Source organism: Geotrypetes seraphini, chromosome 6 (genome assembly GCF_902459505.1).
Source record: "Geotrypetes seraphini chromosome 6, aGeoSer1.1, whole genome shotgun sequence".
Lineage (NCBI taxonomy): Eukaryota > Metazoa > Chordata > Amphibia > Gymnophiona > Dermophiidae > Geotrypetes > Geotrypetes seraphini.
The window spans coordinates 120289062-120305960 of NC_047089.1; the positions used below are offsets into that span (position 1 = coordinate 120289062).

The window sequence follows — 16899 nt, forward strand, 5'->3', positions numbered from 1 at the left end:
ATGGCCTTACCCTCTCTTCCAGGAGGTACTGTGGCATAGACTCTGGAAGGATGGGTTCTCTTCAAGGAAGATTCCACAAGAATGGATTGGTGAGATAGCTGTGAATTCTCAAATCTATACCTCGATTCCAATTTGCCTGGAACAGCAGGTATAGCATAAGGAATCTCCAGATTTCATTTGAAAGTTTGAGACAAAAGTCTATTAAGAGGAAGCTTGAGTGACTCTGCAGGAGGCTGAGGCAGGTGCATTTCTTCTAAATATTCCTTAGAATATTTAGAACCAGCGTCCAATTTAATTTCCAGGTTGTCAGCCATTTGACGAAGAAAGGAGGAAAAAGATAATTGATCTGCCAGAGCCCAGCCTCGAGAAGGACTTGATGACCTTGAGACGTCTCGAGTGGAGAAGGAAGGAGAAGCCGCTCTAGAGTACTGGTAACTCAAGGAAAAGGCAGACTTGGAGGAGGCATTGGAATCAACGGAGTCCCCGGGTCTGGAAGTGGAGACCTCGATCGAGGAGTTGGAGGCCTCGAAAAGCTGGAAGATCTGGATTGAGGCCTGGATGAGGAAGGCTTTTCTGTGGAAGAAGACCTGTGCCTCGATCTATGACGAGAGTGGTGCCTGGAAGTAGGTCTCGGTTGAGATCGAGGAGACTTCGCCCTTTGCCTGGAAACAGGCAGTGCCACTGGTGAAGGAATAGGGCTAGAAGCTGCAGATTGAAACTAAGTGGTTTGGATTGAGGAATCTTGAAGCACTACCAAAGACTCGGCTCCTTGTGTGGAGTGTGAGGATTCCTGTCAAGACACTCGCAAAGACTCAACTCTTGCATAGAGTGTGTTGACTCAGCTAGAGACAAAGGCAGGGATTCGACCTCAAGGGAGATTGATGATTGCCCAGGCTGGACTGCAGGAAACAGAGTCGAGGCAGGAATGTATTTGCTCAGTAATTGAACAAATTTCTGCTCTAACACGGTCTGGAGAGTAGCTTGCAAATTGTGGATCCGGTCTGAAACTGGACCTCTTGCTAAGGCTGTAGGCTCCGAGGTGGCAGTAGAAGCATGCTTCGACTTGGACTGATGCTTGGATAACTTGAGGACCACCGCAGGAACCTTCTGCTTAGGTATCTGACCTGAGGGAAGCTCAGGAGAAGATAAATCAGGTGTTCTCGAGGTCAACAACGATTCGAATGAAGAAGGTCTAATGAGGCTTGAGGTTGGAGTAGTGGAAACAGTAGAAACTCCAGCTGAAGCCTGAACCGAGTCAGAGACCGAAGCTGAGGGTGTAGCTGAAGAGTCCATCTTGAACAGCTTTTCCACTTGAACCTGACGACGTTTAAGGGCTCGAGGTTGAAGAGTAGCACAGCGTGGGCACAACTTCGGATTATGGTCTGGCCTGAGACAGCGAAGACACCAGCGGTGTGGGTCTGTGAGGGAAATCACCGGGACATAAAAGGGAAGATAACCGCTACGAAGTTGAAGCCCGCAGGCTGCAGGCGAGCGACCTGTCACGCCAGCGCCGAAGAAAAAATAAGTCTCTTTTAAAAAAAAAAATAGAAAATAAAGAAATTAACACAGCGATTCGCGAAATAACTAACACAAACCGCGGTGAAGAGAAGGCACGAAGCAACGAAGTTTAGCGAAGAGCGTCAAAGACAGACTTCTCGGCTCCGCAGAAAACTGAGAACTGGGGAGACTCACCCTATGCTGGGCAGGAAGGCACTCGTGCGGTAGACTCGAAACTTCTACATTTTTACAAGCAAGTCTGCTTGTGAGGCTGTCCGTATCCGGGCTCTGTGGATGATGTCATCCTTATGTGAGAATAGGTTGCCTGCTTGTCCTGGGATAATTATTTATTACTGGACACAAAAAATTGTAAAATGTATTGTAAGCTAAAGCCAGATGTCCTTAATTAAGGAGGGATTGAGATGAATGTAAAAGGCTGCATAAAATAAAATTGTAAAATGTATTGTATACTAAAGCCAGATATCCTTAATTAAGGAGGGGTTGAGATGAATATAAAAGGCAGTGAAAAATAAAATAAACCACACTGTGCATGATCTGTGCCCATGAGGGGCAGTGTCTGAAGACTCATGACACTTCCCATCATGAGTTATTATGATCACCACCATCTTGGATATGTGACATCATGGGGTAGTCCCATGGGCACCTCCATCTTGGACTGTGTACCATATGAGTACCACCATCTTTGGAAAAGGGTGTTGTTTGGGTGCAGTTATGACATCACTTCCCACAACATCACCAAAAGCAGCAAAGTTTAGGGGGGGAGTTACAAAGTAACTTTTGGTGATTTAATACAAAGGGTTGGGGCATATGTGGCTAAGGCAGACCCTTGATGTAACTGGGTGATACAACCAGACGTGAACGCAGTGCCTATCAATTGTGCAATTAGTAAGAAAAGAGGGTAAATATTACTACTGGTATAAAGGCAAAATTTTCCAAGTTTTTTGTATGCAGTAATTCTCTAATATGAAATGCACATATATTTTGAAGGACTAACCAAATTAGGCCCACAATTCACCTCCCTCAAAACTGTGTGTGCCACTTTTACATGTAGGGAGATTTACATGCAAATCAGCCTTTTTGCACATCCTAAGCCAGGGGTCCCCAAAGTCCCTCCTTGAGGGTTGAATCCAGTCGGGTTTTCAGGATTTCCCCAATAAATATGCATTGAAAGCAGTACATACACATAGATCTCATGCATATTCATTGGGGAAACCTGAAAACCCGACTGGATTCGGCCCTCAAGGAGGGACTTTGGGGACCCCTGTCCTAAGCCTTCTAAAATCATCTCCTATGCGACTGAAATAATAGAAGAGATAATTGCAGGTCCCCTCTCTTCCTATCAAGTCTCTCAACATCTTGCTTTGTGAAAGAGTAAAATGCTGATTTATAAATTTATTTATTTTATTAATAAATAAATAAGACTGAAGTCAATTTTACCTCAAATGTATGTCCTTTATTGCCTGAGGATTGGTGTGAAGAATTCTAGCACTCCATAGAGGATCTCCCTTGAGAAAAATGGAATCATTATAAGAAGTCAGGCATTTTAAAAATTTTAAACAATTTTGTCACCTGTAAAGTAAAAAGGTGCTTTTAAGACAGTGGTTCCCAAACCTGTCCTGGAGGACCCCCCAGGCCAGTCGGGTTTTCAAGATAGCCCTAATGAATATGCATGGAGCAGGTCTGCATTCCTGGCAACCCCATTTTATGCAAATCTCTGTTATGCATATTCATTAGGGCTATCTTGAAAACACGACTGGCCTGGGGGGTCCTCCAGGACAGGTTTGGGAACCACTGTTTTAAGAGAACACTACCTCAATAATTTTTTTTAAATGTGCCTTAAGGCATATTAAATTTCCTCTGCAACACCTTTTCCCACAGCACTTTAGAGAAACAGAGCCAGTACAGCAGAAGGGCCATCTTTGTGGGTGCTATGAGAACAAGAGCACCCCCAATATTAAGAAAACTCTTTGGGGCTCATAATCGAAACGGAAATACACTTCGGAATCCAGTCATATTAATATTTTCTCATTGTTACTTTTTTCAGTATTTTTTAGTTACTGTTAACCGAGTTGCGCTCCTTTCTGGCTGAAGACCCAGTATACAAAGTTAAATTTTAGTTTAGTTTAGTTTACTGGAGGTAAGGCCCCACCTGTCGCGAGGGCCCCGGTGGGATTGCAATAGACACACTAGATCTGGGGGCCGGGGACTAGGAACTTTAAAACCTTCCTCATCAAATGGTGATATATAGATCAAAACAAAATACAGAAAACATAGTCCCTATCGCCTCACGTCTCTGACTTCCTTCAGTGCTTTTTTTCCTGCTCATAGCTAGAAAATTGGTCTGTACCATGTATTTATCATCTTTGTTAGTCTTTAATCTGACTTTCTGCTGGAATGTTGCTCAAGGTCTCATGCGAGGAGTGATGATGCATGGATTGTATAATGCAGCTAAAAAAGACAAGAGGGTCCATCCACATTGATTAATTAATTCTACCAGGGTTGGCATGTTTCTTCTGTGGGTTCTCTGACAGCTCTATTCTTTTTTTTCCCTACACTTCCTCATCCTATATATTACCATTTCACATCTACTTTTACTCATGTAATAGTATCTACTTGCTTCCCACACCGTATTGGGTATTTATCAGGGGGGGGGGGGGAGAGGAAAAAGGACCTTGAGAAGGGGTGGGAAAGCAGACGAACCAGAAGACAAGGCAGATGCTGGACTAGAAGGGGTAGAGAGAGGAAACACCCTGAACCGAGGAGAGAGAGATGCCAGGCCCTGGAGAGGGGGAAGACAAAGAGAGTGAGAGAGAGACAGAAAGACCTGGAACAAAGGTGGGAGGACTCAAAATTTTAGCAGAAGGAAGAGAGAGAGAGAAACCTTAAACAGGGGAGACAGAAGAGAGGGGGACAGATGTTGGACTTGAGGATGTATAGAGGGAAGAGAGGGAGACTGCAGAGAGGTGGAAAGATTCTGAAACAGGGTGGGAGGGAGGAAGGCAAAGGAGTGAAAGGCAAAGAAAGACCTGAAAGAAAGAAGAACAAATGCTGGACATTGGGGAGGGGGGGGGGGGTATGTAAACAGAATAAAGACAGAGAGGCCTGGACCAAAGAGGAAAGACAGGAGGCAGACACTGGACTATGGGAGGTGCAGACAGAAGAGACAGAGAGAGAGAAACCCTGAGGAAGAACAGAGAGATACAAGATCATAACAGAGGAGGGAGACATGTTGCCAATAGGGGTGGAGTAGAGAGGAAGAAAAGTTGGACTCATGGAAGACTTATGGTTGAGGATGGGAATGAGTTTCAGAGGAGAGGAAGCATGCAGGAGGCAGAAAGAAAAAATGCTGGATGCACAGTCAGAAGGAAATCCGACCAGAAACTAATTAAATCACTAGACAACAAAGGTAGGAAAAATCCTTTTATTTTCAATTTAGTGATCAAAATGTGTTAGTTTTGAGAATTTATAATCTGCTGTCTATATTTTGCACTATATTTGTCTATTTTTCTATAGTTGTTACTGAGGTGACTTTGCATATTTTAAAGTCATCTGCCTTGACCTCTGAAAAATAAAGCAAAATGTAAATGACAATTAACATTTTCTCTGCATAGTGTGCTTTGTGGTGTTTTTTTAATTTTGTGGTTACCATTATGAATTAAGATATTGTGTGTACATGAAAAATGAATGGAAGAAATTGCATTGCTATTATAATGGGGGTGGGGGTGGGGTCAGGGGCAGAGCTTGGGCTGGGGTACTTGGTTAGTATTTGTTAGACTTAGGGGGTACATGGCTTGAAAATGTTGAGAAACACTGATCTAAGTGACTATGGAGTTCACTCAGTAAGGGCCCCTTTTACAAAACCACAGTAGTGATTCTCCCAAGGCAAATGCACCAAAGTCCATTCAATTCCTACGGCCTTCAGTGCATTTGCTGTGGCAGATTTGCTATGGCAGCTTTGTATAAGGAGCCCTAAGGCAGGGACTACTGTCTCTGTGCTATGTCTTAAACAAAAAAACAGATTGCCGGGGATGCAAAGCATTAATTGATTCAACATGAATTTGAAGTTGGTTTTGAATACCACTCTCTCAAGTACGGTAGTTTTGAAAGAAATGGAAGGTTTGATACTGGCCAGTAGTTATTCGGAAAAGAGGATCTGCATTACTTTTGTTCAAGGGTGGCTTAAATGCTACTGGAACACTGCCTAAGTGTCAAACCTTAAAAAAGGAAGTCATATTGAGCAATGGAAAATAATTAATAATAATTAACAAATAAAAATAATGCACATTTAATTTTCCCTACCACCAAATTTCCCCATCCCGCCCCACCCAGCTACTTTTTCATGCCACCCAGCTGGAAAAAATTTCTTGGAAGAACACTGTGGTGTATCATGAGCCAATCAGGGACTTCCTTAGGGAGGAGCCTAAGGAAGTCCCCAACTGGCCAAAACAATGGCCAATCAGGGGCTTCCTTAGGCCCCTCCCAAGGGAGGATCCCGAGGCGCCTGAGCCAATCATGGCCTTAGGCCCCTCTCCGTGCATCACATGATACACCATAGTAACATAGTAGATGACGGCAGAAAAAGACCCGAATGGTCCATCCAGTCTGCCCAACCTGATTCAATCTAAAAATTTGTTGTTTTTTTTTTCTTCTTAGCTATTTCTGGGCAACAATCCAAAGCTTTGCCAGTACTGTTCTTAGGTTCCAACTACTGAAGTCTCTGTCAAAGTTCACTCCAGTCCATCTATACCCTCCCAGCTCTCCCCAGCCCATCCTCCACCAAACAGCCATATACAAACACAGATCGTGCAAGTCTGCCCAGTACTGGCCTTAGTTCTTCAATATTTACTATTATTTTCTGATTCTAGATCCTCTGGGGCTCATAATCGAAACAGAAAAACGTCTAAAAACCGGCCTAAATCGGCACTTGGACGATCAGTAACAAAAAAACGTCCAAGTGCCGATAATCAAACAGGGTTTTAGACGTATTTAAAAATGACTTAGGCCTTCACAGTGCTGCTAAACGACCAGAGCTAAAAGGGGCATTTTAGGAGGAGTGTTGAGGGCGGGATTTGGGCAGGATGTGGGCCGTCCTAGACTTAGTCGTACTGTATGTTTAACCGAAGGTTTTACAACACTGCCTAGACAGAACTTGGACGTTGTGACTTAGGCCATCTAAAACCAGGTCTAAGTCCACAAAAGGTATCCAAAGTGATCAGATAAGCACTGCAGACACAAAGTACAGACCCCCATACACAGCCCCAGTGATCACGTAATAACTTTACATATCTGCCTCCAGAACATCAGCACCTGGCAGCCTGGCATAGGAAAGCCTAGTACAGCTGCAAAGGTGGCTTAAGTGAACCATGGAGAGGAGGACCCAGGCCCATAAGCCATTCTAATCATTGCATTCATGGCCAAACATGTGCAACTCCCCCCAAAAAACCAAATCCTTTTGTACTGCCATATAAGTGGCTCCTGCAGCCATAAGGGCTATTGGGGTGGTAGACAGGTGGGAATAGTAGATTCTGGGGGTGTTTGGGGGGCTCACCATGACCTATAATGGAGCTGTTGTGAGATGTTTACTTGGCACCCTTTTTGTGAAGTTCACAGCAGTGCCCTGTAAGGTGCCCCACTTCTCTGTTGCCATGTCTGGTGTCCAGTCCCTTACTTTTCTGGCCCCTCCCACATCCAAAAGGTCTTTTTCTAGGCATTTTTGACTTGGATGAATTTTTGGACAAAAATGGGGTATAAAGATGGACGACTTAGTGGTCTGGACGATCAGATGGCTGGATGTACAGTTGGACGATTTTCGAAAAAAAATATGCTGGATGTATTTTTTGAACATGGACCTTTTCCCGTGTCCGACTTTGGACAACTTGTGAGTTAGGCCAAAACGGACTTAGACGTTTATTTTGATTATGTCCCTCTCTGTGTTCATTCCAAACTTTTTTGAACTCCGTCAACGTTTCCATCTCCACCACCTCTCTCGGGAGCGCATTCCAGGCATCCACCACCCTCTCCGTAAAGAAGATTTTCCTTACATTGCTCTTGAGTCTACCACCCCTCAACCTCAAATTATGTCCTCTGGTTTTACCATTTTCCTTTCTCTGGAAAAGATTTTGTTCTACGTTAATACCTTTCAAGTATTTGAACGTCTGAATCATATCTCTCCTGTCCCTCGTTTCCTCTAAGGCAGGGGTGCCCAAATGGTCGATCGCAATCAACCAGATCACAAAGGCAATGCGAGTCGATTGCGTTGCCTTTCCGATCTTGTTCTTCCTACCTCCTTGAGCCAGGTCAGGCGCGTACTAGCGCTGGATCCACATACCTAAACACCTGCCCCCCAAAATCCTGAAGCTTAGGGCAGCTCCACCGCATATAAATAAACATTTCCCTCTGCCCACACCCCCTCCAACAGGAATCAGAACTGGTGGCTGACATTTTACTCAAAATCGCTGGGGTCATATACCACCGTACCAGCAGTTTAAGAGCATTTTTCACCAGTACGGGCGCTACCGTCAAATGGTGCATCTGATATATGATCCTCTCCCATTCATCCTCAGCAAACACCCTCCCTAAATCCTCTTCCCAGGCCAGCAAATAAAAGAATTTCTTCCCCACGTCCCGATGTACCCATTTGTACAACAAGGATATACAGCCTCTTTTTACTGGGGCCCCTAATAGCTGTTCAAACTCAGACCGCTTATATAGAGTAGGATCCACCTGATGTAACCATCGGAGAGGAATTTCTGGGCCAGCCAATCGCTGCCTGGCTGGCCTGGAACTTCCTCTCCAATGTCAGAATTGATGTTGGGGGGATATTTAAGAGGTGGGAGAAAAAAAGGGTTGCAGTACTTTGGTCAATTGTGCTTCAGTTTCTTTACCAGCTGGAATCTAGGGATCTTTTTTCCTACTTGCAAGTGAAAAATTATCATATGAGGTTATTTTTGGTGCTGTTTTTGTGAGTGTTACTTATTCTAAATAAAGAATTACAAAAAAAAGAATTGACATCAGGGGGGAAGGCTTGTGGGCAAGGCGCTTATATGCACCAGGCCTGGCTAAGGGAAGCAGGGAGAAATCGGCATGGTAGGGGCAGAGAGAGAGAAAGAATCGGGAAGTGGAGAAATCAGCACGATGGCTTGGGGGGGGGGGCAGGGGGAGAGAGAAAGAAAGACAGAAATAAAGAGGGGGCAGGGGGAGAAAGAAAGAAAGAGAGATAGAAAGAAAAGAGGAGGGGGCAGAAAGAAAGAAATATTGGATTTACAGAAGAAGGAAGTGCAACCAGAGACTCATGAAATCACCAGACAAAAAGAGGTAGGAAAAATGATTTTATTTTCAATTTAGTGCTCAAAATGTGTCCATTTTGAGAAATTATATCTGCTGTCTATATTTTGCACTATGGCCCCCTTTAACTAAACCACGATAGTGGTTTTTAGAGCAGGGAGCCTATGAGCGTTGGGAGCTGTGAGGGGCATTCAGCGCAGTTCCCTGCGCTAAAAACCGCTATCGTGGTTTAGTAAAAGGGGAGGGGGTATATTTCTCTATTTTTGTATAGTTGTTACTGAGGTGCCATTGCATATTTTAAAGTCATCTGCTTTGACCTCTGAAAAAAACCCCGAATACAGATGATAATTAACATTTTCTTTGCGTACAGTGTGCTTTGTGTTTTTTTTTAATTTTATTTTTGGTAGATCATTTTGACTTGGTCATTTTAAAAGTAGTTCGCAAGCCAAGAAAGTGTGGGCACCCCTGCTTTAAGGTATACATATTCAGGGCTTCCAGTTTCTCCTCATATGTCTTTTGGTGCAAACCTCCTATCATTTTCGTTGCCCTCCTCTGGACCGCTTCAAGCCTTTTTGTGTCCTTCACCAGATACGATCTTCAAAACTGAACACAATACTCCAAGTGAGGTCTCACCAATGACCTGTACAGGGGCATCAACACCTTTGTTCTTCTACTGGTTATGCCTCTCTTTATACAGCCCAGCATCCTTCTGGCAGCAGCCACCACCTTGTCGCACTGTTAAGTAAAAAGCCATCGCCCAACGTGGTGCTCGAACCCACGACCCTGAGATTAAGAGTCTTATGCTCTACTCACTGAGCTAGTTAGGCAATTCTGACTGAGCTAGCCGGGCAACTAAGGCCCGCATTGTTGATGGCTGTTGACTGAGGAGCAGGAGGGACTGAGTACCCCTCCTGCTCCCGACTTAAAGGTATGGGGGGGGGGGTCATGAGGGGGGGGACCCAACCTGACCTTGGGGGGGGGGGTTGTCCAATGGCAGGAGGGAGTGGCCATATCAGTTCGGCGCAGGGGGCGATGTCAGGAGGGAGTGGGTATCTCTCCTGCCATATTTGCGTGGGAGGGGAGCGTCTGATGGCAGGAGGGAGTAGGCATCTCTGCTGTCATTTTTTGGGGTTTGGGGAAGGAGTGCTTTGTTGGGGGGGGGGATATTTTTCTTTTTTTTATTCGGCAGATATTTTGCATATGTAATATACGCAAAATATCTGCCATTAAAAATATCTGCTTCTCCTGTCACTACTGTCAGGGCTCTGCATGTGTCTCAGTCGCTCACTGAGCGATTGAGTTGGAGAGTTTGCATGCAAATGATTTGCATGCAAACTTGATAGTGAATCAATCGCTGTTTGAAAATCAGCGATTGAGTCACTATCTTTAGTGAATCTGAGCAAAAGTTCTTAGGTTCCTGGATTGTCTTAAAAATTTATTTTTATATTCTCACTATAAAGTAATTGATGCAGTGTTCTGTTTTTCCATAGTGTTGTCCGACAGAGGCAACATCCTAGTTTGCATTGCAATTTTTTAAATGATTGTGTACAGATGGCGTTTCAAACCTTATGCCTTTATTATGATGGTCCCCACCACTGTAAAAACTCTTTATTTAGCTCTGGAATCTCATCTTATAGGCTTTGAATCCACAAGACAAGTCTGCATTTTTCTGTATTGCCCCCTTCTTAAGGAACAACATTCTTCTGCACTCTTTAAATGTAGGCTCTGATGCTTGACCTTTCTCGTTTTACCTCGCCTATCTGCTTGCCTGATCTACCCTCACTTTTACAAAGCCATGGTAGTGGTTGCTGCTCTGCAAATGCTCTGGTGCCCATTAAACTAAACTAAAGCTAAAGCCTAACTTTATATACCGAGCCATCATTCTAAGAAAGCTGGACTCGGTTTACAGCAGTTAAATAAAAACAGAGAAAAATTTACAATGATAAATAGAAACTGGAAAACTTAATAGCAAAATTTCAAGAGAATTAATTAATTTTCAAAATGTTTAGCAAATAGAGTAGTTTTTAAAGATTTCCAGAAAGATTGAAACGAACTGGAGCTCCTCAAAATAAAGGGGAGATCATTCCAAAGTTGAGAGAATTTGAAGATGAAAGACTGACTGAAGATCTTGACTCCTTTGATTCCTTTTCTAGAAGGAAGGGAGAGTTTGAATTGTTGGATGCCTCTTGCAAAGGAAAATCTGTAAACATTCCAAAATAAAGGAATGAGGGGAATAAAGATACCATGTAGAATTTTGAAAGAAATACAAGCGCATTTAAATTGAATTCTAAAATAAACCGGGAGCCAATGGAGACTCTGGAGCAAAAGGGTCACATGGTCAAATTTGCTTTTTCCAAATATCAACTTCGCAGCAGTATTCTGAATTAATTGTAATCTTTGGAGACAGATTTTTGTGATGCTGAGGTAGATAGCATTACAGTAATCAGGACGAGATAGTATAATTGATTGGACCAAGACAGAAAAATATTGGCAATGAAAAAGGCTTCTTCAGCATTCGTAAACTAAAAAAGCATTTCTTGACCAAGGAATTTATTTGGTCTTTAAAGGTAAGAGAGGAATCAAAAAGGACTCCCAATATCTTAGCAGAGAACTCAATCTGCAAAGAGGACCCAAGAAGACAGTCCAATCTTGGACCTAACCACAAAAGTTTAGTTTTAGTTGTATTAAGCTTCATATGGACAGAATGAGCCCAGGCTTGAAGTTTCGAAATGCAGAGATTTATTTTGGAAACTAGATTGGTAATATCCGAATCGATCTCAATCAGTATAAAGATATCATCTGCATAAGTGAATAGCATTTCCCAAGCTGACAGATTAAAGGTATTCAGTGTGGTCATATAGAGATTGAATAAAATTGGAGAGAGTGGAGAGACCTGGGGAACCCCACAGGGAGGCTGCCAAGAATTGGAGATATCGCCTTCAATATTCACTGAATAGGAACGATACAAAAGAAATTTAGAAAACCGATCCAAAACAACCTGATGGAGACCTATATCTGAAAGTAACTGAAGTAGAATTTCATGATGTACTACATCGAATGCTGCAGATAAATCAAACTGAAGTAGACTAGAACATTTATTTTGAAGACGTATTTGTTGAATTTTTGAGAGAAGAGAGAATAAGGTTTCAGTACTAAAATTAGAATGAAACCTATGTTGAAACCTATGGGCATTGGAATGATTACCGCAGCAGCAACCGCTACCATGGCTTTATAAAAGCAGCCCCTAGTTTCTCGTAGGGCTTTTATTTCTATTCTTAACTTTCCTTTGCTGAACTGTCCTAACACTAGAGTTCCTTTCAATTTTTCCAGATGGAAGCAGCATATTAAACCTGATAAAACAAACATATATTTATAATTGTTTTTACACATTTTTCTGAATTGTGCTTTTCTGTTGGTATTTTAAAAGCTGCGGTAGCAAAGCTGCCACAGTAAATGCACTAAAACCCATTCAATTCCTATAGGCTTCAGTGCATTTATCGCGGCAGCATCACTACTACGGCTTTGTAATATATTTTCTATTTGGGACATGCCATGGCTTTTAAAAAGAGCCTCTATTTGGGTCATTGTTTTCTGATCTGTCGATATTTAATAAAAGGAATATGCATACTTATGAGCCTTTATTTTAAAAAAGGCAGCCAATACTATCTCCAGCAGGATACACATGCTCTCTCACAAAATTACAGTATGCCTACTCTGAGACAGATGCAAATATATGCATGAACTATGTATGAGTGTATTTTTTAATGTTTGTATGTACATCATATCTGCACCCCCTGCTCTTCCCAAACTACTTTCCCCCTCCTTTACTAACGTGTAGTGCAGGTTTTAGCACCGGCAGCAGCAGTAACTGCTCTGACGCTCTTAGATTTCCTATGAGAATCGGAGCAATTACTGCTGCTGCCAGAATTAAAACCCGCGCCACATGTTAGTAAAGGAGGGGGTTAGTGTATGTGCTTGACACAAATTATAAAACCCAAATATGCACAACAAACTTCCACTCCAGCTGTATTCTTATAAGACTAGTGAATATAAAATTAAGTATATTTGTAAAGAAAACTTGATATAGCAACAACCAAATGCAAAAAAATGGGGTAGGAAAAGGCTCAGAATATAAAGGACCATATTGTTCAAAAGGTTATAATGAATTCAATTACTAGCTTAAAATACCTCCTTGTATTTAGAATTCTTTTCATTTTATATGGAGAGGGACTATTTCTTTCCTATATGTAAGAAGGGGGATTCCCATGTTCATTACATCTTTCAAAGTGCAGTGAGGAGGGGGATTCCTGTGTTTCCTAAATCTGCCTCTATGTTCACTTATAACAGTGAAGCTATCATACATACTGTGTGGACTCCCACTGCCAAGAGCAGAGAAAGCACAGAAGCATAGTTGCCAGGTCTGCGGTTTTCTTGCCCAATTGGTTGCAGGAAATTTTCATTAGCTATGGGTTGCAGTTCTTTTTGGTTGGTTTTAGATTTTTGTGCTGTAATATAGGCTACATCATAGTTTGGCATTCAGCAATTCAGCACTTAGGCCTAAATTCTCTTTTACTGCGTTTAACTTAGGCGTGCTTTGGACGTCGGATGTAAGTGAATAATCACGGAGTTAAGGGTCTTAATTAATGTTAATTGGGTAATTAACGACACATAGACGTCCCTATGAAGTACTTGACGAACTGACGTCTATCGAAAGCATAGTCCCGTCTCCAGCTCTGGACGTGGGCGTTCCGTGGGCGTGCCAAATGGGAACGCTAGATAGGCGCTACTTGAGCGAACGCCTGCGTCTAAATATCGTGAATTATGTAGACGTAAGAAACCCTGGTCTAACTTGGATTTCAATACCGTTTCAACTATCGTAATTGCGGCTCTTTGTTACACGCGAGGCAGACGTCCGCTGTGTTTTTTCATCAATAATTCCAATAGTGAATTTCAATAGGTAATTTTCATCTTTTCTCTGTCCTAATAAATATAATGACACCATAACAATGGAACACATTATATTGCATGGATAACAAACCACATTTCAGCCCAAACCATAATATAATTTTCACATGGCTTTTACAACCCCCTTTTTTGTCTCAACAAACAGCACTGCAATCGGCTCTCTTTTGAAAGCAAAGAAAAACCAGCACACATTATCAGCACTTAAAAAGAGAATAAACAGATACACACCTTAACATTCCAGCTTCCCTCATTGCAAAATGGAGGTCTTCAGTTGCACAAAACTTACCTCATTGTGACCTCATCAATCAGCATTTTCCAAAGTAATATGCCACAATTAAAAGATGTGCCGGGTGTAGAACCCACAACCTCTGGATGATAGGAGCAAAGGCTGGCTCCTAACCCATAGTGCTACAGCTGCTTGACTGAGCTGTCTGTGCTTCATTAGGTATCATATCAGGATGAACTCAAATAAGTTAAAGCAAAGGAATGCCTAAAGATTTGGAACGTTTTCAAGTAGAAAACAAATATCAAATATGTATTAAAGAATTGCAGCACAAATAACGCCTAAACGGAACAGATTATTTACAGTCCTATATGCATTAGTACAGTGCTTAGAATGAAGATTATCGTGTGAGAAAAACGGAGCTCCACCTCACATGCATTCAAGCACACTTGGGAATATGGGTTTGGGGCTCAGTGAAAGCATTTGTAGCTCAACACGGTAATGCTACTGTTCTGAGCTCTGACCTCTGAAACTCCCCGGTTCAAATCCCACCTTTGCTCATTTTAATAAGGTCCTAGTTTTTTCCTATTAGCTCTTATAACATTTCCCTTTGCAGGCAAACCTATTTTCAACTTACCATGGCTCGGACATCCTAAGCAGTGATGAGAGGAAACCTTTCCTCTGACAGCAAGATGACATTTGTGGATCGCCTGGTTAATGTGCTCTCATCACTGCTTAGGATGTCCGAGCCATGGTAAGTTGAAAATAGGTTTGCCTGCAAAGGGAAATGTTATAAGAGCTAATAGGAAAAAACTAGGACCTTATTAAAATGAGCAAAGGTGGGATTTGAACCGGGGAGTTTCAGAGCTCAGAACAGGAGCATTACCGTGTTGAGCTACAAATGCTTTCACTGAGCCCCAAACCCATATTCCCAAGTGTGCTTGAATGCATGTGAGGTGGAGCTCCGTTTTTCTCACACGATAATCTTCATTCTAAGCACTGTACTAATGCATATAGGACTGTAAATAATCTGTTCTGTTTAGGCGTTATTTGTGCTGCAATTCTTTAATACATATTTGATATTTGTTTTCTACTTGAAAACGTTCCAAATCTTTAGGCATTCCTTTGCTTTAACTTATTTGAGTTCATCCTGATATGATACCTAATGAAGCACAGACAGCTCAGTCAAGCAGCTGTAGCACTATGGGTTAGGAGCCAGCCTTTGCTCCTATCATCCAGAGGTTGTGGGTTCTACACCCGGCACATCTTTTAATTGTGGCATATTACTTTGTAAGATGCTGATTGATGAGGTCACAATGAGGTAAGTTTTGTGCAACTGAAGACCTCCATTTTGCAATGAGGGAAGCTGGAATGTTAAGGTGTGTATCTGTTTATTCTCTTTTTAAGTGCTGATAATGTGTGCTGGTTTTTCTTTGCTTTCAAAAGAGAGCCGATTGCAGTGCTGTTTGTTGTTCACTTTTGTTTCCTTGCATCCTAACAGTTCTCAGAAGTGGTGGAATTTGCTGTTTCTCCTCAGCATTCTGCAGCTACAGGTGCATGAGATATTTTCATTTGCTCCTAACTGCAAGCCATTCTAGTAGGAATGTGTTTCTTTTGATGCAATATAGGCATTGGGCAACAGCTATGAGTTAAATCAAACTTCAGAGGGCTTGGACAGGTGTTGAAGAATGATCCAGTTAGGGGGGGATGTTTTTGGTGGGGGGAGGGTGTTCAGCATGAGAGAGAACAGGTTGCATTAAATATTAGACAATGGGCTGCACATAATAAAAGCTGAAGCAAAATATTGATATGTAAAGGCAAGGCTAAAGAGTTACCAGGTGTCCTGGCTGAGAAATGATTATAACCTATTTGCTAACCTTACTCAAGACTTGAACCCCCTGATGTATGGAAGATGAAAAAGCAATGCCTTAAGGCATAGAGCTATAGAGGTAACTTTGTTTAGAACATAGAGCTTAGAGATGTGAAGGAAATGACTACAACGTCACTACAGCTGTATATTGCAAAACCACATCCAATGCACATCCAATTAGATTTGAATCCTAACGGTTCCTATGACGTCAGCCGCTAATTAGGCGTGCTTAGTATATAGAAAGCTTTGGCACAGCCATTTTTCCTATGTAAGACCCCCTCATGTGAGTTGGTGTTTGTGGTGTTCCGTTTCCTCAATGATGAAACTTTGTGCTATGACTTGCTTGTTCTCCTTTATACTCCCTTCTGCCTTTGACACTCCTCCCCACCCCCATTATCTGTATTTCTTTAGTTTATGGATTTTTCTGGGTGTTGGTGTGAGGGATTGTTGAGGACTTAGGTTTTGTGTTAAGTGTGGAGGGGAATCAATTGTTAGGAAAAAGAAGGGGCCAGGCCAGGTTACACACAGATGCCTACACCCACCACTCTCCCTGCTTTCATAATGTCATGGTCTGCCCCACTTCCATTTTCCATATCTGCAACTCTCCATGCAAGAAATTCGATTTCCATTTTGGAGCCATGTTGTAAGGTGAAGATATCTTTTCAGGCTACTTGTAGAACACGTTCAAACACCCCCCCATAGGATAGCCAATGAGGTGTGATGGGCGTGGTTAGGAAGCGGGCCAAGGAACCGCACCCGAACGGTGCCCAATAGGCATTGAGAAACTTTTCTCGTCCTACTGACATCAGACGCTAATTAGGCGTGCATGGGTATAAGAAGGTCCAGGTGAGCAGTGTTTCTTTTCTATTCTGTCCTATTCCTTATGCAGATGTTTGAGACTTTACTCTGTCTTAGTCTTACTTTTTTTTTCCTATCTCTGCCTCCCATTTCTCTCTATTCCACAGAGCCATTAACAAGCTACATGTCATTCTAATATGTTGTTTTATCTTTTCTAGAAGCAGCTCAGATAGTAAGTCCA

General features: G+C 42.4%; 1 protein-coding gene across 1 annotated transcript in view; it reads right to left on the minus strand.

Moving 5' to 3' along the window:
- The window catches only part of LOC117362907 (homocysteine S-methyltransferase 1-like), a gene marked incomplete at its 5' end in the record, with an annotated part of 574442 nt that overhangs the window by 461198 nt on the left and 96345 nt on the right, over positions 1-16899 (minus strand). Inside the window, one exon of the mRNA XM_033949994.1 lies at positions 2956-3023. Within this exon, the coding sequence (XP_033805885.1) occupies positions 2956-3023 (68 nt within the window). The remainder of the gene's footprint in view (positions 1-2955; positions 3024-16899) is intronic.